The 27,023-nt window shown below is 40.9% G+C and overlaps 1 protein-coding gene across 1 annotated transcript in view; it reads left to right on the forward strand.

Annotated features, from left to right (window-relative positions):
• The first annotated feature begins 868 nt into the window (after positions 1-868).
• The window catches only part of LOC144693480 (homer protein homolog 1-like), an 86,994-nt gene continuing 60,839 nt past the window's right edge, over positions 869-27,023 (forward strand). The window contains exon 1 of the mRNA XM_078563339.1: positions 869-1,442. Within this exon, the coding sequence (XP_078419465.1) occupies positions 1,438-1,442 (5 nt within the window). The 5' untranslated portion in view covers positions 869-1,437. The remainder of the gene's footprint in view (positions 1,443-27,023) is intronic.

Here is a 27,023-nt window from a genome sequence, read left to right on the forward strand (position 1 = left end):
CCCCACACCTGTCCCCCCCCCCCCCCCCACCCAGAATGAAAATTGCATGTATTGGGGCACTTTTTAACCGATTTGAGCTATCTGCCACAGTTGCCAACATCTGGTCCTTGTGTTCAATTATTTGGAAGTTACAAGTTTTTGGACTTGTAAATGTCCGGAAAAGGTGAAGTTGATAAGTCAAGAACCAGTCAGAGAAGAACGTGCTGGATGACGTGATAGAATAGGTAGGTGTAATATCAGGGGGGGGGGAGTTGGTCCATTCAATGTGTGCGGAGATGACAGCATGCAGAGAGAAGGCGCTCTGAATGAGAGAAATAAGAACATTGATCCACAAGATACAACAGCCAGAGTGTGCGTCTGATTGGTTCTGTAGAGGTTAGCAGTAAATTGTTACCAAAGGCGCTGGAGATACATACATTGGAACCAGTATTTTCCGTAATGTTTAAGGGAATTAAAGCTGTACATGCAATCTCTATGAGAGGACAATATAATCGAGCCACCCATTGCATTTCCTAACGCTCTCTATTCACAAATTGCAATCCTGAGCAGATAATTAAAAAAAAAGCGCTTGGCTTATATTTGAAGCTTCATTACCCTTGCCAACGTCCTAACTTCCTGTTGTGCCCGCCTGGGCCACTCAGGCTGCAGTGGTGGGTGGTTCTTCATCCAAACTAGGGCATGTGAAATTACAGGATGCTGTGTGTGTGTGTGTGTGTGTGTGTATAATTAGCAGAAAGTGTGGGGAGCTGTCCTGACGTCATCGTATAATTGCTGTGCTTTGACGTCAGGCCGAACCGGAACGAGGCGGGCGAGTCAGAGGTGGGTGACGGCGCGACGCCGTGACGCGCTGACGTTTATTTAAAGGTCCGGCGCACGGAGGATGGACGGACATAAGTGCTGGAGTGTGTGAGCGAGAGAGAGACAGAGACAGAGAGAGAGAGTGTGTGAACGGAACTGGAGCCGGAGCGTTGCCGACAAAGGGATGGAACGTAGCGGCTGGAACGCCGTGTCTTTGGAATCTTGACCCGGCTTGCTCCGGCACCCTCGCGCTGTCACTCCCTCCCTCCCGCTTCGCTTCTGCAGCCGCTGGGGCCGCGATCGGTGACCGCCCCCCAACCACCCCCCTCCCTCCCACCCCCACCCCTCTCCTCCCCACCTCCCCATTCCCTCCTCCTCCACCACCACCACCTCCAGGCACTCGGACTGCAAAGGGGTCTAGAGGACTTTACGAGGTTAGCCGTGGTGCTCGCAAGCTCTCGCCCCCCTCCCCTTCTCTTTCTCGTCTGGGGCACGAAATTATCCACTCCGATGTCTTTCTGAGCTGGGGCTTCAGAGAGCCTGGGTCTCCTCGGCACCATCTCCATCATTAACGCAATAAAACGAGAAGCGTTCCCAGCAGGCGGAGAATCGGCGTGTCTTCAGCAGGAGGAAAAAAAAATGGGGTGAGACATTCCGCTCCCTACTGCTGTTTAATGTATTGGAGAAGGGGGGGGGGGGGGGGGGTGGTAAAAAGGCACACTTGACACCCACGGTGGGTCGAGTCAGTCCAGGTTCTCCCCTCGTTGAGTTTCAATATCTAATGTTGCTTTCAGGTTGATAGCGGGTCGCTGACGCGGGTATTTCGGGCGACTCTACTGTTGCAATGGACGAGAATCAGTTAGAGAACCCACTCAAAGTGATAGCTGCATTCCCCTGGTTTAGATTCGTACACTTGTAAATATATATTTGGTCATACAGCTTGCTACGAAGTCAGAGGAGGCAACGGCGTGTGTTTAGCGGAGTCAATCCTGCGAAGTCATAGTGTACGTTTAAGATGTGACATTAAAATAATCTGAAGTTTGAAAATTAGCTTGGGTTTGACTTGAAAAACTTTGAAAACACCATTCCGGTAATTTGATAACGCCAGAATTTCAGCCTTAAATTGTGACCATATACAGCAGCCCCTGCATGATGTAAAGATACGGAGCTCTTTAAAACTTGTATGTTCTAAGTCTCGATTCAGTGCGATGAACAGTATATTGAGAATGTTAACGGTTTCTTTAAAATAACGGATAAAGACTTAAAGTTAAAATAGTGTTTAAACCAAACTTAAATATTTCATTAAAATAATTAAATCCCAAATCCTCTTACTTGAGAACCATGTATTCCAGAGCTCTGTGACCCTACATGGCAAAAATCAACTAGACCCCTGTCTTCATAATGCAGTAGCAGCCTGTCAAGCAGATTATGAATGATAGCTATTCAGTACATTGATTTTTTTTCCTTTCTTATATCTCAGAAATTTCAAAAGGAAACATTTTCCAAAAACTTTTTTTTATAATTTTCAGTGAAGTTCGTCTAACATCTGACAGTTCAATGATATTTGGATTTAGTGTGTTGATTCCTTAATCCTTGATAAAACTTTATTGAAAAAAAAGGAACTTGTCACTTGGTATCTGTGGATTCAATTTTAATGTAGGTGAATTATTTCTTGTCATAAAACTAAATTGGACTACTTATTATTTGGTCATAATTTGTGTACGTTAACATTTTTTTGCCTGTTTAGAGCTCAAATTCGGCATTAGTTGTAGGTTGGTAGCTCTGGATTAGGTTTTCTGATTAATTTCTGAAGCTTGAAAGCCAAAATAGAGGAAACATTCGAGATAGGGTGCATGATTTGTGAAATTAAGTGTGCACATGTTTGTATTTCAGATGTTTTAACCTCTGCATTTAAAATTCACATGGTTATTCTGTGGTGTCACTGCACCAGTTAATAACTGCTATTTGTCATAACAAATCACTCTGGCTTAGTAATGTGAAGTGATTTATTTTTCTTAACACTACATGGTTATGACTACTATTAAAAGTTTTTTTGCATGACTTCTACATTAATGATGTGTGGTTTACTGAAGTGAGCAATTGCAACTTATGAAGCTCTTTTCCATTTTGCCATTGAATGGTCTGTCCAAATTATATTTGTACTAGGAATATATGCAGACAGTTTTTAAGTTCTGAGTGGACCTTTACCTGTTTCAAGAAGTTTGTGGCACCACCTTAAGCTTTCTTATTGAGCACTCTACATTTTTAAGCTCACCATCAAAATGGAATATTCTTCAATGTTGATTTTAAGATTTCAGATCTGATGAAGAAATGTTTCACGTCAGTTTTTTTTTGTATCACAATTTATTTTCCTTTCGCTATTTTGTAAAAGAGGTGATCTTTCTAATTTTTTCTGTGGAGCTAAACCAAACATATTTAAGCAGTGAAGGAATGCATTTTGTTGGATTACTGGTCTAATTTTCCCTCTACTTGCTTGATAATTAACCCAACAAGGCTTGTGGCACTACCTACGCAAAGACATGTGGTCACAGCAGGTTAAATGGGTTTAGCTTCACAAATCTTAGCCAGCACATTTATGGATTTACTAAATGGTTGTACGTAACGATGTTACACCCAAAAATGTAACTAGATGTGGAAGTAAGAGACAGTCGTTCAATGTAGATGTGGTGTACTTGGACTTTCAAAAGGCATTCGATAAGATGCCACATCAAAGGTTGCAACACAACATAAGAGCTCATGGCATAAGGGATAACATATTAGCATGGATAGAGGATTGGTTAGTTAACAAGAAGTAGAGCAGGGACAAATGTCATTTTTGGGCTGGAAGGCTATAACTTGTGGAGTGCCACAGGGATTAGTGCTGGGGCCTCAACTATTTACATAATATATTAAAATGAATGAAGGGACCGAATCGATGGTTGCTAAATTTTCTGATGACACCAAGGTGAGTACGAAAGTAAGTTGTTGCAAGGGCGTAGTGTCAATAAAGGGATCTGGATATGTTAAGCGAGTGGACAAAATTTGGCAGATGGAAAATGTGAACTTGTCCACATTGGCAGGAAGGACAGGAAAGCAGTATATGAATTGAATGGAGAGAGACTGCAGAACTCTATGGACAGAGGGATCTGTATGTCCTGGTACATGAATCAGAAAAAGTTGGAATGCAGTTACAGCAAGTCATTAGGAAGGCAAATTCAATGTTGGTGTTTATTGCAAGGAAGATCAAATATAAAAGTAGGGAAATGTTGCTGCAGCTGTACAGCTGTTAGACTGCATCTGGTGTAGTGTGCACAGTTTTGGTCTCCTGATTTAAAGGAGGATATAATTGCATTAGAAGCAATTCAGAGAAGGTTCACTTGACTGATTCCTCAGGTGAGAGGGTGCAGAGGGTTATCTTATGAGGAAATGTTGGACAGGTTGGGTGTCTGGGTTAGAAGAATGAGAAGTGATCTTATTGGAACATATAAGATCCTGAGAGGACTTGACAGGGTGGATGCTGAGAAGATGTTTCCCCTTGTGGGAGAGTCTAGAGCTAGGGGATACAATTTAAAAATTGGGGGTCTCCCATTTAAGACTGAGATATGGAGATTTTTTTTTTCTTCAGATGTTAAGTTTGTGGAATTCTCTTTCCAAGAGAGCAATGCAGGCTGGGTCATTGAATACAATCAAGATTGAGTTAAAGGTTTTTGATCAATAAAGGAGCCAAGGATTGTGGGAAACGGACAGCAAAGTAGACTTGAGGCCACAGTCAGATCAACCATGATTTTATTGAATGGCTGTGCAGGCTCGATGGGTCGAATAGCCTACTTCTCTTCATTCTCGTGTCCTGTGTTCAATATTCACAGTCCCTTAAACTTTAAGGATATAACTGCTGTGTTACTCTGATATGTTTCAAGCAGAGATGCTGCAATTAGTTATTCTTTCTCTCTCATGCCTTCAGTGCTGTGTTACATCTTCTGATCGTCTAAATTGATGTGCATTTTGTTTGTTATCTATGTTGTCCTCTTGGATGCTAACATCTATAAAACCACTACTTTCTGTCAAAATCAATCTGCTCCTCCTGCTGAGGGCTCAATAGCTAAGAACTCCTAGAGAAATATAAAAAATGGCAAATGTAAGTCTGAAATATAAATCGAAAATGCTGGAAATGCATGGCAGGTTTGTCAGCTTAAGAAGAAAGTTAAACACGTTAGGTCTCGCTCCTCACTAAGTGCTGTAAGTTATGTAAGCTTTTTATAGATTTCCTTTTTGTTCAGCTTTTTTAAACTCAATTACTGATCTTGCCGTTTCAGGTCTGAAGTATTAACTTATATTTTCTCTTCAGACACTGGCAGGTGTATTTCCAAGTTTTTCTGTTTTTATTTGTAATGAGATCTCATTTGTAGTCCCACAGTATGCTGTCTAGCTATTAAGTACAAAGGAGTTACAAAACTGCAGTCAAATGAAGTCTAGGTTAATAATCCTAATGGAATAGATATGTACGGAGGCAGCTGCAAGTTTTCTCGTGGAAGGTACAAGATCCAAAGTGCTTGTTGTAATACTTCCTTTTATTTTTTAACAAAAATATCCTTTGTGTAAACTTGTGTCCATAAAATTGGTTAATAAGTCTGCAAGTGTTGACTCCAGAAGTCTGGCTTTTACTAGGAACATAGGAGTTGGGAGCAGAAGTAGGCCATTCGGCCCTTCGAGCTTGCTCTGCCATTGAGCAAGATCATGGCTAAGCTGTGGTTACGACTCCACATTTCTGTCTGCCCCCGATAACCCTGTACTGTCTTGCCTATCAAAAATCTATCCAACTCAGCCTTGAGTAAATTCAATGACCCAGCCTCCACTGCCTCCTGGGGAAGAGAATTCCCCATACTAATAACCCTCTAAGAGAAAAAAAGTTCTCCTCATCTCTGTCTTATATGGTAGACCTCTTACACTCAAACTGTCCCCCTAGTTCTAGTCTTTCCCACAAATGGAAAGATCCTCCCAGTATCTACCCCATCAAGTTCCCTCATGATCCTATGTTTCAATGAGATCACCTCTCGTTCTCAAACTCCAATGGGTAAATGCTATTATAATAATAATATATGAATATACCCTAAAGATGTAATGAACAATGTACATGCTTTACAGTTGAGTTATTTTGCTTGCTGCAGCAGAATTGTTTTTGTCTCATTGCAATAAAGTTATGTAGTGCCTAACTGAAGAATTCATCTCGAGTACATCAACTTGTCTGTTTCTGATCTGTAGAAACTAATCCTTGCCAAACTACTGTCCTTGTGTTTCTGTAGCTTTTTATTTTGTAAATGTTTATTGCTTTAAAGGAAGTTGTTTAAAGCTTTTAAAACTAAAACTTCTTCAAATGTGTTACTTGGATTGATCATAGAATCAACTGTTTTTAGTTGTATTATTATTTATATTATATTGAGGTTTTAAGTAGCATGATAGATGAGGGGGAACCAGTGGATGTGGTGCATTTGGATTTGCAAACAGCCTTCTATAAGGTACCAGACAAGAGGTTTTTGCACCAAATTAGAGCTCATGCGATTTGGGGGAAATATATTGACATGGATAGAAAACAGAGTAGGAATAAATAGGCCATTTGGGTTGACAGACTAACTAGCGGAGTACCACAATGATTAGTTCTTGGGTCTCAGCTATTTACTATCTATATCAAAGACTTGGAGAAGGAGGAGTAAAATGACATAAAAGCAAAATTCTGTAGATGCTGGACTGAAATAAAAACAGAAAATGCTGTAAATACTCAGTAGATCAGGCAAATTAAGGGAGACCAAACACAGATTGGGTGACTGCTTTGCAGAAAACCTCCATCCAGCCCTCAGGCATGACTTTGGGCTTCCAGTCAGTTGTCATTTTAATTCCCCACTTGGTTTCACACTGACCTCTAGGTCCAATGAAGCTCAATGTAGACTTGATGTACCTCAACGTCTGATTAGGCACATTTTTTTTTATTCATTCACGGGATGTGGGCTTCACTGGCTGGGTCAGCATTTATTGCCCATCCTTACTTGCCCTTGAGAAGATGGTGGTGAGCTGCCTCCTTGAACCGCTGCAGTCCATATGGCGTAGCTACACCCAGTGCCGTTAGGAAGGGAGTTCCGGGATTTTGACCCAGCCTCCTGGACTCAACATTTGAGTTCAACAAATTTCAGACCATAATCTCTGCCCCCACTTTGTTTCCTTTTTCTTTGTAGGTTTTGGTTTGCTTTTCCTTTGTTTTTGCATTTGAATGGCAACTGTTCATCATTCTGCCATTCACACATCCTCTGGGCATAACTTTTGTTTCTTTACTTGTCCAATTTAAACACTGTCATTTAATCTCTCCTGTCTCCCACCCTATCATAGTCCTTTTGCTTTTGTTGTTGTTCCCACATTCTCCCCACCCCCATTTCACTTGCTTGAAACCCATGACACTTCTAAGCTTTCCCAGTTCTGATAAAAGGTCATTGACCTGCAACATTCATTCTGTTTCTCTCTCAACAGATGCTCCCTGACTTGCTGAGCGTGCCAGCATTTTCTGTTTTTTACTTGGATGAGGAGGCTGAGTGTAATATGTCCAAGTTTGCTGATACAACATTAGGTGGATAAAGTAAGCTGTGATGAGGCTGCAATGAGGCTTCAAAGAGATATAGACAGGTTTAGTGAGTGGGCAAGAACATTGCGGATGGAATATTATGTGGGGTGGTGTGATGTTTTCTGCTTTGGAAACACAATAGAAAAGCAGAATTCTTTTTAATGGCGAGAAACTGGGAAATATTGGTATTCTAAGAGACCTGGGTGCCTTTGTACATGAATCACAGAAAAGCAACATGCAGATACGGCAAGCAATTAGGAAAGCAAATTGTGCATTCTAAGCCCTTTGTAATAAAGGCTAAAAGTGAAGAAGTCTTAATGGCAATTGTATATGGAGCCCTTCGTGAGTACATACCTGGAGTACTCTTTACACTTTTTATCTCCTTACCTAAAGAAGGATATGGTTACTTTGGAAGGGGTGCAAAAATGTTTATTAGACAGGTCCTGAATAAGGAGATTGCACTCTGAAGAGAGATTTAATAGACTTGGACTATATTCTCTGGAATTCAGAAGGATGAAGGTGATCTCATTGAAATAAACTTCTTAAAGGTCTTGATAAAAGAGATGTTGAAAGGATATTTCCCTCGCCTGGCAAGTCTGGAACTAGGGGGTCATAGGCTCAGAATGAGGGGCCAGCCATTTTGGACTAAGATGAGGAGAAATTTTCTACTGCAGAAGTCTGTGGATACTCTGTTGTTTAACATGTTCAAGACAGGAGGTTCCTTTCAGTCATTTCCTTCATTGCACAGTGCACTGCAACCAACAGTAGGCTTCTTATAAGGGTGCAGTTATTTTCTTTATATCATTTGTATAGCAAATCATTATGATAAAACTTTTTTTAATCAAATATTTAATTTAATACACTTAATGCAGTGCTAGATTGAACATCCCTAACTAAACATCCTTGTAATTGTAATCTAAATGCAACCTTAATCTTCATTTTTTTTCTTAAAACTGCTCTTTCCTTTTTATAATTCCTCACAGCCTTGCTATCTTTAACATAATCTTTATCTAGGACTACTTACTGTATTTTCTAATTTGTTTTATTTTATTGTATAATGTGGGCAGAAAGTATATTTCTTGTCTCACATCTTTTTAATGTGTGCATCTGTCATTACTTAATTCAGAGGGCTTGGTTGGTGCCTGCGTTACTGTAGTGATACTACTGTGGGAATATGAGAAGAAGCTTAAACTTGAAAACTTATCAACATTGTAGCCACCTGAATTGCTGCCCTGCAGCTGAAATTGCACCCACTCACTCTTGCAGTCGAGTCAATAAAATAAATATATTGTAGTGCTTTGGAATGCTGCAACACAGAATAGCTTGACTCCCTTCCTCTTCTCCATCTTTTTATCCCCCCTATGGTTATTTACTTATTTCTATTTCAATATTTTTTTTGGCTTTGCAATTCATGGTGCAGTGGTCTATTTTACTACAACCTGCATTTGGGTAGTTCCTTTAGCATAGTAAAAGTGTCGAAGCAGTTCGCAAGTGCTATTGTCAATGAGTGATTACGAACCACGGAATTGTTTGGATAGCTGTGAGGTGTTTTCAAGGGGTGTCTTAATAGAAGAGGCAGAGGGGTTTAAGGAGGAAACTCTAACCTATATGAGATCTCTGAAGGTGGGGTGGTGAAAAAGGCTTATGGGACACTTGCCTTTATCAATCGAGGCATAGATTACAAAAGTAGGGAGGTTATGTTGGAGTTGTATTGAACCTTGGTGAGGTCACAGCTGGAGTACTGTGTGCAGTTCTGGTCGCCACATTATAGGAAGGATGTGATTGCACTGGAGGGGGTGCAGAGGAGATTCACCAAGATGTTGGCTGGGATGAAACATTTAAGTTATGAAGAGAGGTTGGATAGACTTGGAAGCCCAACGCAAACTGGAGGAACAGCACCTCATCTTCTGACTAGGCACTTTACAGCCTTCCGGGCTGAATATTGAATTCAACAACTTTAGATCTTAAACTCCCCCTCCCCCCATCCCCACCCCGTCTCTCCCCCCTCCCTTTTTTTTCAATAATTTATATAGATTCTTCTTTTCTCACCTATTTCCATTATTTTTAAATCTAAAACTAAAACTTTGTTAGTCTTTCCACCCCACCCCCACTAGAGCTGTACCTTGAGTGTCCTGTCTTCCATTCTTAATTAGCACTTTTCTTAGACAATATCACCACCTTCAACACCTCTTTGATCCTTTTGTCTGTGACATCTTTTGATTATCTGCTCCTATCACTGCTTGCTTATCTCCACAATCACCACACCCTCCACTTCTCTCTCCCCCCCGCCCCCCCCACCTTAAACCAGCTTATATTTCACCTTTCTCCTAACTATGCTTCAGTTCTGCCGAAGGGTCGTGACGACTCGAAATGTTAACTGATTTCTTCTCCCCCGGTGCTGCCAGACCTGCTGAGTTTTTCCAGGTAATTCTGTTTTTGTTTTGGATAGACTTGGGTTGTTTTCGTTGGAGCAGAGAAGACTGAGGGGCGACCTGATCGAGGTGTACAAGATTATGAGGGGCATGGACAGGATGGATCGGGAGCAGCTGTTCCCCTTAGTTGAAGGGTCAGTCACAAGGGGACATAAGTTCAAGGTGAGGGGCAGGAGGTTTAGGGGGGATGTGAGGAAAAACTTTTTTACCCAGAGGGTGGTGATGGTCTGGAATGCGCTGCCTGGGAGGGTGTTGGAGGCAGGTTGCCTCACATCCTTTAAAAAGCACCTGGATGAGCACTTGGCACATTATAATTTTCAAGGCTATGGGCCAAGTGCTGGTAAATGGGATTAGGTAGGTAGGTCAGGTTTTTCACGTGTCGGTGCAGACTCGATGGGCTGAAGGGCCTCTTCTGCACTGTGAGATTCTGTGATTCTGAAATTTTGAACATTTATCTGGATGAAAGCAGTTCATTGTTATCCCGATAAATGAATAACTTATCTGCCACATTTAATTCACTTATTGGGCACTCGTGACTGGTTATATTTGTGGGCAATGTCAAACTACATCACTGCCACCATGCCCCCAACAATCCTCCTCCCCCTGCCCAACTAATAAACTCAAAATAATTTTATCTTGTTTTCCTGTTTAATGCCACCCTCCCCCCTCCACCTCAGTTTGTCCTGTGTTGAGTGGGAGATAAACAGAAATGGTGAGGGTGACCTCACCTGAAAGCACAATGCTATATTCCACATGTATGCAGACAGCACCCAACTCTGTGACCATATCCTCTCTCGACTCCTCCACTACTGTTGATTTATCACACTGTTTTTCTGACATCCAGTATTGGATGAGCAGAAATTTCCTACAAATAAATATTAGGATGATGAAGCCATTGTCTTTGATCTCTGCCACAAGCTGTGTTCTCCAGCTGCTATCTCTACCCTACTTCGTGGCCTTTGTCTGAGACTGAACTGGACTGTTCGCAATCTTGGTTTGATCCTGAGCTGAGTTTCTGGCCCACGTGTGCTGTCTTAAGACCAACTATTTCCACCTCTGTAATATTGCCCATATCCGTCCCTGTTCAAGCTCATTTGTTGAAATCCTCATCCAGGCCTTTATCTCCAGACTCGACTGTTCTGACGCCCTCCTGGCCAACCTCCCACCTTTCACCCTCCATAAACTGGAGCTCATCTGAAACTGTGTAGCCTGTATCCTAACTTGCCTGTATCCTGTCTGCTCATGACCCCTGTATTTATCTCTGCTAAATTTGCCCTCAGTTCGGCAATGCGACAGTTTTAAAATTCTCATTATTGTCTTCAAATCTCTCCATGGTGTCGTCATGCTCTGACTCTGCCTCTTCCAGCTCTATAATCTCCATTGGGAAGTTAAGTAACTGCTGTGGTAGGTTATGCAATGCATAGAATTAGGAGTGAAGAAAGCTTTCAGAAAATGGCTTCCCTCTTTAATGGTCGTTTCTCTGTACATTTAATCAAAAGTGAAAAGAATTTGTTTATTAATATACCTTACAATATAAGTCATTACAGTATCAAAACGTACTCATGCAGATTGTTAACTCATTGCTATAAACTATTTGCTTCCTGGACTTTGTCATTTGGCATATTCTTCATGACCTCTACAAAATTTGAATTAATAACTGTTCTGTGCAAGTTGGTTAGAACAATGCTGATATGTACTCTGCTTTCTAGCTGCTGCATCAGTGTTGTTTCTAGGAAATGCAAGACTTAAGGAAAAACCCAATTAATAACCTTTTTAAAAAATTGATAGTGTGCTAAGTATCTTCATTCATGTTCAACATGACTCACCAGGGCTAGTCGGTTCATTATGGAAAGCCTAAATGAAATTGTTTTGATTTGTTGCATCATGTAAACGGTTCCCACTGCTTGGCAATGTGTGTCTAATTGCATGATGAGTATCTTGAGAGGAGAATGTAGCGGAACTTGATCAAATTTTAATTTTAGAAGCAAGTTGACTAGGGTTACAAAGCTAGAGTGTGGTACCTATCGGGTGGGGATTAACTGTTGAGATCTGATCCCATTGGAAGAACTTGCATTTCTACAGCAGCTTTCATAACCTCTGATCATTCCAAATAGCTTTATAGCCAATTAAATACTTCTGAAGTGTAGTCATTGTTGTAATGTAAGGTAGCACAGCATCCAATTTGTGTACAGCAAGGAGCAAACTGCAAAGCCATAAATAGTCATAATCTATTTTAATGATGTTTACAGTGATAAGTGTTGGTCAGAACCCTGGGAGAACTTCACTGCTCTTCTTCAAAAAGTGCAAAGAGATCTCCTGACGTGGCTGACAGGATCTTAGTTTGACGTCGGAAAGATTTCAACTCCAACAGCATGGCATTCCCCTTAGTACTAGACTGAACTATCAACCTGGTTTGTGTGCACAAGACTTTAGGGTGGGGCTTGAACTTGATTCTTCTGACTTTGCTGCAAGTACGAGCACTGAGCCAGGATTGACACCTTGAGCAGTTTACTTTGTTGAAGATTGTGAGAGAGAACTGGAGTTGAAATTTTCAATGTCCAATATGTGAATTTGCATGAAGCATTTGGTATATTAAGATCTGCAATCAATATGACCCTTGAAAGACGCATTCAACTCATATAAAAGATGTCAAAAGCAGTTTACATCTCTATACACCTCTACATGGGAGCCTTTCCTTGCTGATAGTGAGTGCTTACTCTCTGAGATGCTTTGACAATGTAGTGGAGAGAAAGTAAAGGGGAGATTTAATTTCAGAAGCCGACCTCGTGGTGACTGGTCAAGTTAATCCTGTAAGCTACTGGTTATTTCTGTTTATCTCCCACTCAACACGGGACAAACTGAGTTGTGGGGGGTAGGGGTGGCATTAAACAGGAAAACAAGATAAAATTATTTTGAGTTTATTGGTTGGGCAGGGGGAGGAGGATTGTTGGGGGCACAGTGGCAGAAGGTGTTACAGGTGATGTTTCCAGTGCAATGCTATAATTCTGAAATTTCTCAAGATTTGGTTATGGAAACCTTTTTGGCTGTTAATCTAATATATAGCAGCCCTGATTTAGACTTCACAGCAAGCTGATTTACTGTGTTTCTTTGCTTACTGTTTTTTGGTTTTAAATTCAAATGACTGCCTTCCATCTAGTCTTTCTACCAGTGCAATGAATGCTAAAATTCCACAGTATATCAGTTGATTTGCATTAGTATAGTTTCATTGTCAATCATATTCTTGTAGTACTGAAGTATGCCATTCTGCCATCATGCATGTGCTAGCTCCTTGAAAGAGTTAGCCATTAGTCCCGCTTTCCTGCTTTTTCCCTGAGAGCCCTGCAAATGTTTCTTTTGCTCTTAAATATCCAATTCCATTTTGAAAGTTACTACTGTACTGAATCTGTGTCCACCATCCTTTCAGACAATGCATTTCACAGTTTTTAGACCAGGAAATTATAATTATCTCACCTCTGGTTCTTTTGTTAATTGTCTTAAATCTTATGTCCCGGTTACCAATCCACCTGCGTAAGAATCTTGGAAAATCCCTACATCGTATTTTCTTGTAATTAACAAAAACTAATTTATAAACAATGGCTGTACTTTTCTTTAATTTAATTAATCTTATATTGAACTATTTAGGCCTTCATTGACTTAATGGTGAAAGAGTAAACTTCGGCAGAAAATCTAGCAGAGCATTAAAAACGGGCAGCTTGCTATGCGGGAACTAGGAGGTAAACACTTTAGCAACATCTCAATAGCTCAGATGTGTGTTTGAGCCAAGGCAAAATAACTGGGTGCCTAGGCCACCACATTTCCCTTGGTTTGGCCAGGCACCAGCATTAGAATGTTCACAAGCTGATAGATCTCGGAGTGTGGGAAGCCCAGAGATCTTGAGAATTTGACCTGGCTTGAGCAGCCATATGATCCAATGACCAATTTTGTAATTGGGCTGTTCAAATAATAGTGAGGTAATGATTTGGTTAAATCCCTCCCCATAGGCTTCATTGTGTAAAGAAAGCATAAGAAGAAATCCCCGAGCACAGAGATTGTGGAGGTTTTACAAGCTGCCTTGACTGATGTGACGGTACCTGAGGCATGGCCAGAGAGTAGTTACATGGAGATCATGCTTCCATTCGGGTTGTAGTTTTAATACGATTGCACTTTGATTCTACTGTTCAGACATTGGCAAATGTTAAGTCTTTCTTATAGTGAATAGAATATAACCACAGTCACCAATAAGGGTTATCACTTCAAATCATTTCAGAACTTGTGAATAAAGGGTTAAAAGGTTAATTGATTCAACCTCTCATAAATTTGAATACTTCCTAATTAAATTTTCCCTTAACCTTCTCTGTTCTAATGAGAAATCCCAGTTTCTCTAATCTCCCAGCCTTTCAATGTATGTCTTTTTAGTTCTAAATATACACAACTACACTACCGCCAAGTGATAACTTCACAGAATTGTCACAGAAGTTTTCTGCCATAAACAAACACAATCGTTTTTGTGCAGTTTGTCTAAGATGAATAAAGTGTTCAACAGCTCTTATGAAATATAACTAGAATGAGGCTTAAATTATTCATTGCTTTTTGGTTCACATGTCAGAGTTCCACTATGTGCATTAAAGGTGTCAATACTGTGTCTTCAATATTAAGAAGCATGCTGAAGTTTGAACCACAGTTTATCACAGAATTTTATCAGTGCAGAAAGAGGCCATTCAGCCCATCGTGTCTGCACCAGCTCTCCGAATGAGCATTTCACCAAGTGCCATTCTCCTGCCTTCTCCCTGTAACCCTGTGCATTGTTTCTTTTCAAATAATTATCTGATTTCCTCTTGAATGCCTCAACTGAACCTGCCTCCACCACACTCTCAGCTAGTGCATTCCACGCTCTCACCACGTGATGTGTAAAATATCGCTTTTGCTGCTTTTCCCTGCTTTTCCCAATTATTTTAAATCTGTGCCCCCTCATTCTCGATCCTTTCATGAGTGGGAACAGTTTCCTCCTGTCTATTCTGTCCAGACCCCTCATGATTTTGAATATTTCTTCTATCGAAGCTCCTCTTAGCCTTTTCTCCAAGGAAAAGAGACCCAAATCCTGCAGTCTATCTTCATAACTGATGTTTCTCATCCTTGGAGTCATTCTCGTAAACCTCTTCTGCCATCTCTCCAATGTCCTCACATCCTTCCTAAAATGTGGTGCCCAGAACTGTAGGCAGTACTCCAGCTGAGGTCTAACTAGTGTCTTACACAAGTTCAGCATAACCTTGCTCTTGTACTCTATGTCCCTATTTATAAAACCTAAGATACTATATGCTTTAACTGCTCTCCCAACATGTCCTGCCAACCTTAATGACTTATACACATACACTCGGGGCCCTCTGTTCCTGCACCTCGTTTAGAGTAGCACCCTTTATTTTATACTGTCTCTCCATGTTCTTCCTACAAAAATGTATCACCTCATTTCTCCGCATTGCACTTCACCTGCCACCTATCTGCCCATTCCACCAACTTGTCTATATCTTTTTGAAGTTCTACACTGTCGTCCTCACAGTTTACAATGCTTCCAAATTTTGTATCAACTGCAAATTTTGAAGTTTTCCTAGATTTGCTTCAGTTCCAATCATTTGTAGTTGAGTTCCAATTCCCTAAATCTTTGAGGGGGTCAGTCCTTGCCTTGAAATATTAATAGTTTGGTAATGTCTGGAAAACCTAACAGTTAACCCTATTTTGTAATTCATTATGCATGGGACTATTTTGTACCTCTTGGTTTACAGGTGACATAGCATAATAGTGGATGCTGTTTCTAAAGTTTAAAATATGAAATAAATTTATTACGTTAATGAATAATTGAATAATCTAGTGATATAATTAAATATTTGCAATCGACAGTCTTTTATCTAACTCAAGTAGGCAAAATAAAATTGCAGCTTTACAATGTATGTTTGATGTCTGTGCAAAGCTGAAATCAGTTGACAATGAATTCTTAGTTTGGAGTCCTTTTAGTTCAATCTCTTGTGGGTGCAAGTTCCTGACATACAATAGACAATTTGCAATGAGATTGCAACTCGGATGGTGCAAGTTGGTTGGTTTGGAAGTCTCAGAAATGTGTAATGTTGAAAAGAAAAGGGATTTCATTCCTCTGGAGGTGATATTGAAGCTCAGTGGATCTCGTGAGAATTTATACAAGGTCATTTCATTAAATCAGATCTAACTTTCAGTACTGAATGCAGGAAAAATTCTCAATTTAAAAAAAAAAAAATGTTATGCCTGTAAAGTTTAAAAACAATAAGTAATAACTTGCAGAATCTTTTTAGGTGGTTTTTGGATCAACGAAACTACACTTCAGAGTTCAAATATGTTACGGTTTGTATTCACTTCAGAAGAAGGCTACGAAAGGCTTGCAATTATATAATACCTTGCCATTATTGCTAAGAAGTGCCTAAAACATTTCAAGGATTAGTTACTACTTGGAGAGCAGTGTCTACTGTTATATAGGTCAATACTGCAGCCATTTTGGGCAGAGTAAGAGTTCACAAACGGCAGTAAGATAAATTGGTTGATCTAGCTTTAGAGTTTTCTTACATTACTACAATGACTGCACTTCAAAAAGTGCTTAATTGACTGTAAAGTGCTTTTGAGGTGTTTGGTGGTTGTGAAAAGTGCTATATAAATGCAAGTCCTTTTTATATATTTTTGTTCGTGGTAGTTGAGGAAGAAATATTAGCCAAGACACCAAAAGAGTCTTCTGCAACAGGTGCTATTTCATCTTTAACATCCATTAGGAACTACCAGAACAAGCAAATTGGCCTGAATTAAATATCTCAGTTGAAGATGAGCACTTCCAACAGTGCAGCACTGTTGCACTGGATTATCAGCCTAGATATATCCAATTACTGTCGATTTGCAACCCTTTGGCCACGTGATTCAGAAGTCAAGATGTTACCAACTGTGTCAACGGAACACCAGTTTTCATAAATCGTTTTATAATTGAGTAAAAATCTTGTTGAAATACTTCAGTTTTATAAGGTTTTGAAACACACTGTCTCCCATAGAAAATAGTAGAATTTTTTTTCTTCTGATGCAGAATATTCTTCCCCTTTCTTCCAGAAGGTGCACTTAATAGTTGCTAGTGCAAATCTTAATGCATTACTGCATGCCTGGTCTAAAGCCAAAGCGTCACATTTCAGATTGTTTGATTAATTATATTACAACATTTCCAATGAAAGCAGCTTATTTTGTGGGGACTGAACAGTGACATGTCTGACACATACATGGATTGGAAGCTTCAGTGTATACACTAATAAAACAAACTTTTGAATCTAGAATATTGCAGCACAGGTGGAAATGATCTAAAACAGTGTGAACAATTGTTGGTTGTTTATTTTAATGCTCTACCTAGCGATGTAGTTTGAACTACACTATATTTCCTGCAGAGTTGACTTTGAACAGTAGTAACACATTAAACACAAACTTTTAGGTCACATGAAACATTTTGCACTTAATGCAAATAATTCAGCTTTATCTGATGGTAAATTTATAAAGTTGCACCAATTTAGCTTTGCTGTTGAGCCTCAGTATTTGAGACAGCCAGCAGCATTTTTTTTTGAAGAATAGCTTAACGAAATATTAGTCATGAAAACAGCTTTCACATGTAAATGTTGTAAAATGTCAGAACTGCTGATCTCCTATTGAGCGCCTGCTTTAGAAATGTCAGTCTGGATTTTAGACACAAGCGCATTCTGTTGGAGGAAATGGGGGTTTGCTGTTGTGTGGTTGGTTTGGGCGAGAAGGCCTCGGTCCTGTGAAGCAGGCTTCAAGAGCAGGTATGTGTATTAGGGGAGTAAGAGATCGTGGTGGCGGGGGGTGGGGGAGGATCCTAGTTGCAGTAAGATGGTCAGAGTAGGGGAAGGGGGGGAAGAAGCAGACAAATTCCTGTGGCATTGGAGGTGGGTGGTTTACTGGGTAGCTTGGCCCTTGGAAGAAGCACTTTTTGTTTTTTTTTTCCCCTCCTGACCCACAAGCAATGCTGCAGAGGCATTTACCTCATTGATTGAAACCTCCTTGCCTCCATTTAAGCTGCTGAGTTTCCCAAGGCCTGGGAAACCTGGCTGCCTGTGGTTAAAATGGAATGGCTGTCAAAATGAAGGCACCCAGCCTCATTATGATAGTTAAATTATATAATATCCCCATCCCACCACCTTTTTAAAACTGGCAATAGATGAGTTCAGTTCCGATTCTAGGGCTTTTAATTAAAATTTTAATCTTTGATATGATCCCAACCTACCTATTTTTTGGAGTAGAGATTTAGCACTTGTTGAGGGGAGGACACTAGTAGTAAATAGTTTTCATTGAAAAGAGATACGTTACCGAAGCTTTTCACCTTTTACTCACCAGGACAGACACACAAATGTCAAATTTCAAACGTTCACAACAATTTATACTACAGGAGAAGAGTGCTGATTGCTTGGCAAGTCAACTCTGGCCAAGATGTTGCCATGGAGAAAGCAATGGAACAGCATGCTCCTTCAGTTGTTCACAATAAGCACTTGCAAAACCGAAAACCAAACGTCCACTTTTAAATGTGATTCTGAGATTGGGAGGCACTTGCTGAATAATCCTGAGTGCGCTAACAGTTACACCAAAAAAACAATTTAAGATAATCAGTCAAGCTCATAACGTGACTAATTTATGTTTGCTAGAAGTGACATACATTCACATGCAGGGACCCATTCTCTTCAAGCAAAAGGAATATGTTAACACTTTGCACTGTTTGTGAATTATCCCAGAGCTTGGGGAGCCTATATTTTCTCATTGTTTTCCCTATGGCAATGCCTCGGCCAATCAGAGTCAATTTGCCAACAATCAGCACCTCTGCCTCCTTTAGTATAAGTTGTTGTGATTGTCCCTGGTCCCAGCTTCAATCCTTGGTCTAAGCTGATCTAGCTGAGGTCAGCTTACTGGAAGTGGAGTCTACTGTTGACAGGTAGAGATGGGGAAAAATCAACAAAGGTAACTAGTCCTGATTACTTTCAAACTTATATTCTGAAAATTGGTTACACTAAATGTTAGTGCAAAAATGCAATTATTGCAGTACAGCAAGTTTACAGATGCTCATGTGTTTTTGGAAAAGTAGCATTAAGATAATTTGCAATGGAAAGGAGTATTCTATTAGAGATAGTGAGATGAAAGATCACCTAGATATTGAAAAAATCATTATGAAATGGTTAGTTTAATCTGGAGCAACAGTGTAGTATAATATTGACTTCCATAATGATGGAAGCAAACTAGTACTTTGAATAGAAACTGCTGACATAATTGAAGCTCCAGGATGATAAGTCCATCACTAGTTCTTCTTTGTAGATTCTCTGCACAATTGGTGTTGGTAGACTAGAATATCTAGGAGGCTGCTGGGATACGAGCTTCCCTGTGTGGGGTTTCTGGCAGGTCGAAGACAGGTACCTGTTGTCAAATCAATGAGGAAACCAAAATTTGGAGGGTTGTAGGAAAGTGTTACCTGAAAGCAATGTATGAGCTATAGACTTTTATATGCACTGAGATGGAGTTAGAGACAAATTGCTGCTGCTGTTAAAGCTCTGTTCCTCCAATGACTGACTGTACCTCCAATGAGTAAAATCTGCTTTCTGTGGGATATAATACATCGATGCCCTGATGAGTTGTGCTGCTCAGCAATTGCCTGAGAGATGCTGGTACCTTTTTATATTTATTCATGGGATGTGGGTGTTGCTGGCTAGGCCAGCATTTGTTGCCCATCCCTAATTGCCCTTGAGAAGGTGGTGGTAAGCTGCCTTTCATATCAGCATAGGAAATAGGAGCAGACGTAGGCCATTCGGCCTGTTGAGCTTGTTCAGCCATTCATTAAGATCATAGCTGATCTATTTGTTTCAAATTCCACATTCTTATCTACCACTGATAACTTTGATTCCTTTGCCTAACAAGAATCTAATCTACTTCCGCCTTAAAAAAATATTCAATGACTCTGGCTCCGCCTCCACAGCCTTCGGAGGCAGAGTTCCAAAGTCGCACAACCCTCAGAAATAATTTCTCCTCCTCCTCTGTTCTAAAACGTCAACCCTTAATTTTAAAATGGTGTCCCCTAGTTCTGGACTCACTAACAAGAGAAAACGTCCTTTGCACATCCACCTTGTCAATACCATTCAGGATCTTGTACTTAGCTAAGTCACCCCTCACTCTTCTAAACTCCAGTGGAAACAAGGCCAGTCTGTCTAATCTTTCTTCATAAGGCAACCTGCTCATTCCAGGTATCAATCTAGTAAATCTGCTCCAAGCCACCTCCAATGCATTTACGTTCTTCCTTAAATAAGAGATCAAAACTGCATTCAGTATTTGAGATGCGGCCTTGCCAATGTCCTGTATAAATGAAGCATAACATCCTTACTTTTATGTTCAATTCCTCTCCTAATAAAGGATAGTATTCCATTAGCCTTTTTAATTACTTGCTGTACCTGCATACTAACTTTTTGTGACTCCTGCATGAGAACACCTAGATCCCTCTGTAGCTCAAGTTCTGCAGCTGTTCTCCATTTTTTTTTATTCATTCCAGGGATGTGGGCTTCGCTGGCTGTGCCAGAATTTATTGCCCATCCCTAATTGCCCTTGAGAAGGTGTTGGTGAGCTGCTGCCTTGAACCGCTGAAGTCCATGTGGTGTAGGTACACCCACAGTGCTGTTAGGAAGGGAGTTCCAGGATTTTGACCCAGTGACAGTGAAGGAACGGTGGAGATATATTTCCAAGTCAGGATGGTGAATTACTTGGAGGGGAACTTCCAGGTGGTGGTGTTCCCATTTATCTGCTGCCCTTGTCTTTCTAGGTGGTTGTGGGTTTGGAAGGTGCTGCCTAAGGAGCCTTGGTGAATTCCTGCAGTGCATTTTGTAGATGGTACACAATGCTGCCACTGTGCGTCGGTGGTGGAGGGAGTGAATGTTTGTGGATGTGGTGCCAATCAAGTGGGTTGCTTTGTCCTGGATGGTTTCCAGCTTCGAGTGTTGTTGGAACTGCACTCGTCCAGGCAACTGGAGAGTATTCCATCACACTCGTGACTTGGACAGGCTTTGGGGAATCAGGAGGTGAGTTACTCGCCACAGGATTCCTAACCTCTGACCTGCTCTTGTAGCCACAATATTTATATGGCTAGTCCAGTTCAGTTTCTGGTCAATGGTAACCCCAGGTTGTCAATAGTGGGGGATTCAGTGATGGTAATGCCATTGAATGACAAGGAGTGATGGCTAGATCCTCTCTTGAGGAGATGGTCATTGCCTGACACTTGTGTGGCGCGAATGTTACTTGCAACTTGTCAGCCCAAGCCTTGATATTGTCCAGGCCTTTCTGCATTTGGGCATGGACTGCTTCCGTATCTGAGGAGTTGCGAACGGTACTGAACATTGTGCAATCATCAGCAAATATCTCCACTTCTGACCTTATGATAGAAGGAAGGTCATTGATGAAGCAGCTGAAGATAGTTGGGCTAAGGATATTACTCTGAGGAACTCCTGCAGTGATGTCCTGGAACTAAGCTGATTGACCTCCAAGAACCACAACCATCTTCCTTTGTGCTAGGTATGACTCCAACCAGTGAACAGTTTTCCCACTGAATCCCATTGACTCCAGTTTGGCTCCTTGATGCCAAATCAGTCAAATACTGCCTTGATGTCAAGGGCAGTCACTCTCACTCTTGCCTCTGGAGTTCAGCTCTTTTGTCCATGTTTGAACCAAGGCTGTAATATGGTCAGGAGCTGACTGGCCCTGTTGGGACACAAACTGGGTGTTAGTGAGCAGCTTATTGCTAAGCAAGTGCTGTTTGATAGCACTCTTGATGCACGCGAACTAGGAGCAGCAGTGGGTCACTCGACCCTTCAAGCCTGCTCCGCCATTTAATATGATTGTGACTGATCTGATTGTAATATCCAGCCTACCCCCGATAACTTTTCACCCCTTGTTAATCAAGAATCTATCTACCTCTGCTTTTAAAAATATTCACCCCTTGTTAATCAAGAATCTATCTACCTCTGCCTTTAAAAATATTCACCCCTTGTTAATCAAGAATCTATCTACCTCTGCCTTTAAAAATATTCACCCCTTGTTAATCAAGAATCTATCTACCTCTGCCTTTAAAAATATTCAAAGATCCTGCTTCCATGGCCTTTTGAGGAATAAAGTTCCAAGGACTCATGACCCCCCAGAGAAAAAAATTTCTCCTCATCATTGTCTTAAATGAGCAACCCCTTATTTTTAAACCATGATCCCTAGTTCTAGATTCTCCCATAAGAGGAAACATCCTCTCCACATCTACTCTTAAGATCCCCAGGATCTTAAAGGTTTTGATCAAGTCACCTCTTACTCTTCTAAAATCCAGTGGATACTAACCCCTTCCATCACTTTATGATGATTGAGACTTGACTGATGGGTAGTAATTGGCTGGATTGGATTTGTCCTGCTTTGTGTACGGGATGTACTTGGGCAATTTTCCACATAACCGGGTAGCTGCCAGTGTTGTAGTTGTACTGGAGCAGCTTAGTTTGAGACCTGGCAAGTTCTGGAGCACAGGTCTTTGGTACTATTGCTGGAATATTGCCAGGGCCCATAGCCTTTGCAGAATCCAGTGCCTTCAGCCGTTTCTTGATACCACGTGGAGTGAATCTAATTGGCCGAGGATTGACATCTGTGATGCTGGGGACCTCCGGAGGAGGCCGAGATGGATCATCCACTCAGCACTTCTGGCTGAAGATTGTTGCAAATGCTTCAGCCTTAATTTATGCACTTAAATGACCCCATTCTGAAATGGTCACATGTGGAGCCGCCTCCTCCAGCGAGTTGTTTAATTGTCCACCACCATTCACGACTGAATGTGGCAAGACTGCAGAGCTTGGGTCTGATCCACTGGATGTGGAATCTCTTTTCTGTCTATCGCTTGCAGCTTATGCTGTTTGGCACGTAAGTAGTCCTGTGTTGTAGCTTCACCAGGTTTTCCCCTCATTTTTAGGTATGCCTGGTGCTGCCCCTGGCATGCCCTCCTGCACTCTTCTTTGAACCAGGGTTGATCCCCTGGCTTGGTAGTATTGGTAGAGAGGGATATACCGGCATGAGGTTACAAATTGTGGTTGAGTATAATGCTGCTGCCGATGGCCCACAGCACCTCATGGATGCCCAGCCTTCAGTTGCTAGATCTGTTCGACGCAGGGTATCCTCCAAGTATATGGAGGGTATCCTCGAAGTGATATTCAACATGGAGGAGTACTGATTCATGAGCTGGGGGTGTGTGGTGCTGGTATGTAATAATCAGCAGGAGGTTTCCTTGCCCATGTTTGACCTGATTCCATGAGACTTCATAGGGTCCAGAGTCAACGGGACAACTCCCTCCCTCCTGTATACCACTGTGCCACCACCTCTACTGGGTCTGCCCTGCTGGTGGGACATGGTGATGGTAGTGTCTGTAAGGGTTGATTCAGCGAGTATGACTGTTAGGCTGTTGTTTGACTTGTCTGTGGGACAGCTCTTGCAATTTTGGCACAAGCCCCCAGATATTAGTAAGGAGGACTTTGCAGGATCGACGGGGCTGAGTTTGCTGTTGTCGGTTCTGGTCTCTAGGTCGATGCCAGGTGGTCTACCGCTTTTTGTTCCTTTTAGACTTTCTAGCCAATTGATACAACGGAGTCAACCACATTGCTGTGGGTTTGGAGTCGCATGCAGGCCAGACCAGGTAAGAACAGCAGATTTTGTTCCCTAGAGGGCATTAGTGAACTAGATGGGTCTTTACAACATTCAACAATTATTTCATGGTCATCATTAGACTTTTAATTCTACATTTTTTTTAATTCAAATTCCACCATCTGCCATGGTGGGATTCAAACCCAGGCCCCCAGAGCATTACCCTGGGTGTCTGGATTACTAGTCTAGTCTAGATAATACCACTACGCCACTGCCTCCCTGTTGCCCACCTAATGAGGGCTCTTGTTGATTTGTCCAATAACAAACTAGAACCTGCCTCTTTTGAGAAGGCTGGTGATAGTTTAGCAGTCTTTTTTTCTGAGTCAAAGTGGCACTAAGACCATGTAATGATGGAAATTCAGTAACAAATGAATTTCGATTTTTTTTGTAACTTTTTGACCCATGGAAAATTTCATTAAAAAAAAAAGCAAAATACTGACAAATATTTCTCCTATCACAGAGGGAGTATCTATTTAAGTGGCTGCCCACAGTAGAATCAATTCATTGAGATGGATGGAAAGCATAAGTATGTTATAAAGGTTGAGCATTGCCTAGTTTTGGTTTCTGTACTAAGTACTTCTGTGCAGTGTATCGAATTATATTTAGCAGCATTCATACTCTATCATGGTTTGGCATTTCTGGGAATAGTGGGTACAGTTTCATGATCCACAATGTTTTTGTTCTTAAAGTAAATGCTTCTTAATAAAAATTGTGGGTAACGGGCAACAGTTACGTTTGTGATTATATATTTATATGTATTTTTTAATGTGTAAATTTAATTTTGAGGGGTCAGCCAATATCTCTATCCTGAAACTGGGTTCCTGGCCAGGATATGGATTGTTGATCCTACTGTATACTGGATCCAACCTTGAGCTAGTAGTCAAATCCCACTACTGTGGATACACTCCAGTAGCAATATAAATAAATGCAAGTTTTTTTCTCTAACTTTTTAATATCTGTAGGAATTTACAAAGCAGTTCACAGTTAATGAAGTATAGTCACTTGTTATGTATACAAACCCAGCAGTCAATTTGCACAGAGCAAGGCACCACAAAGAGCAATGAGATAACTGACCTGTTTTTCGTGGTGTTGATTGAGCAGACAAATTGGCTATGTTATATTATGCCCCCTAAACAATGCAGTACTGCACTATGTCAGTCTAGCTTGTGTGTTCAAGGTCATGAATCCAAGATCTATGCTTCCCAGTGAAAACACTGACACTTTGACTTTTAAGTTGCAGTCCTCATTATTGCATGCCACAGTGGCACTCTTGTTCAGTGACCCTCGAGTGAAATTTTAAAAAAGGAAAAGGTAGAGTCACATGCTGCAATACCAGCAACTGTTCAAAGTGGGATTTTCAATAATTGCTTTATAGTACTATGATTCCACCTTCATTCATAAAGATATAGGGAATAGCTTTTCCTGGAAAACCCTAATCAATTGTGCTTTTGCTTTTAAAAATGGAAAATTGGCCAAAGCTTAAATTCACCTTAACGTTTGGCATAGTGGCTGAGTTGGCCAGTGAATTCAAATTTTCATACTGCACCATCTAGTTTTGAGCCATATCAAAAAAGTCTTGAGTTTGATTCAAACATGTTCTGAGTTAGCTGATCTCCCATACATAGTGAAAGGGATTAATACAGTTAGCCTCAGTTCCAGGATTAGGAAAGCAGAAAAACAATCCAATAATTCTTGCTGGACAGTACTGTGTGTGTATTTTGGGTGAAGACCAAATAGAGCTTGCTGTTACTTATTACCCCATGTGCATGATGAGGAATATTAAAGGAGATGGGAAATTTAGCAGGATAGTGGGGTTTCACTAGGGGCTTGTGGTGAAAAGTAGTAACACAGACTTAGTGATCCAACTGGCCTACTCCCATAGTGTAACATTTAATTACTCTTGATTCACGCATGAAGAATGGCAATTTGGGCAAGTTACTGATGGCTGCTAAAGTAAACATCTTCCAAAAAGGCAAGAAAATTCCAGGGTGGTAATGATAATGCAGCTAATATGTCTTGCTGCGGTTTAATTTCCCCAAAATGTTTTGGTTGCATCTCGGCTTTGCTATTTATAGTTTCTTGGAGCAAGTCAACTGCAGCCTCGTTTGAGAAGAGGGGAAGGAGAGGACCAAGTTGACTCAGTTGCTGATGTACCCTTCCTAATAGGTTTAAAGTGGGTTTGATAGAGCCACAGAGAAATCATCAGTCACTGCTCCCCCCCCCCCCCCCCCCCCAACCACACCTCCCACCCCTACTCCTCTCAACCAAGAATGGCATGGGAGATTTCATAGCCGGAGAAGCCAACGCACATTTAGTGATTTCTTAAATACAAATTAAACTGTGTAACTAAGACAAATCTGGAGTAATTAAGGCTTTAACTTGCAGAATGATTTGATTTCAGTCAAATATGGCCTTGAGCACTAATTTATTGCTACTGTGCATATTTTTGGAGATGAAAGTAGATCCTCTCTTTTAATTTTTTTTCAGGTAAAATAAAATACATGAACTTTGCAGCTTGCTTATCCCTAGTGATATTTAGCATTTTGATCATACACTGGAAAGATATAACTAGCACAAGTTAAATAAAGTAATTTGACTTACCTTATAACTCAGGTCCTCCTTTTGGAATTTCCATTAAGTTTTATTTAATGCTGTCATATTCTGCTGAATATGGAATCTCTCATTCTTTCCTGAAAACTTTAACAGATTCAAAAATTATGATGGGCATGGACAGGGTGGATAGGGAGCAGCTGTTTCCCTTAGTTGAAGGGTCAGTCATGAGGGGACATAAGTTCAAGGTGAGGGTCAGGAGGTTTAGGGGGGAATGTGAGGAAAAACTTTTTTACCCAGAGGATAGTGACTATCTGGAATACGCTGCCTGAGAGGGTGGTGGAGGCGGGTTGCCTCACATCCTTTAAAAAGTACCTGCTTGGCACATCATAACATTCAAGGCTATGGGCCAAGTGCTGGTAAATGGGATTAGGTAGGTCAGGTGTTTTTCACATGTCGGTGCAGACCCGATGGGCCGAAGGGCTTCTTCTGCACTGTTTGATTCTGTGGAAAATAACTGCACTAGATGGCAGTCTCAAGTCCCATTTTAACTTGATTGTAAAATAGCTCCTCAACTAATGTTTACATCTAATCTCTTGTAATTCACTCTGGTATTACAAGATCCATTTTGTTTAATATGGCAAATTTAAGTTGGCTTAATTTGTCCTCGCTATTGTAATAAATTCAATTTTGGCCATAATGGGTAAGGAACAAGCTTAACTATAAGGAGATAATTATTTTCCTGAATTTGGGCACCCACAGAACTTTCTCCTCTCTCCATTGAATTGGTCTGAAAAACATAAGGTAGTTCCAGAGTGATTTTAAAAGCATGAACTTAATGAAAATCTGATTATTTCTGAATTTATATACCTAGTGTCCTGATTCTGTATAAA

This window comes from Cetorhinus maximus, chromosome 2 (genome assembly GCF_964194155.1).
Source record: "Cetorhinus maximus chromosome 2, sCetMax3.hap1.1, whole genome shotgun sequence".
Lineage (NCBI taxonomy): Eukaryota > Metazoa > Chordata > Chondrichthyes > Lamniformes > Cetorhinidae > Cetorhinus > Cetorhinus maximus.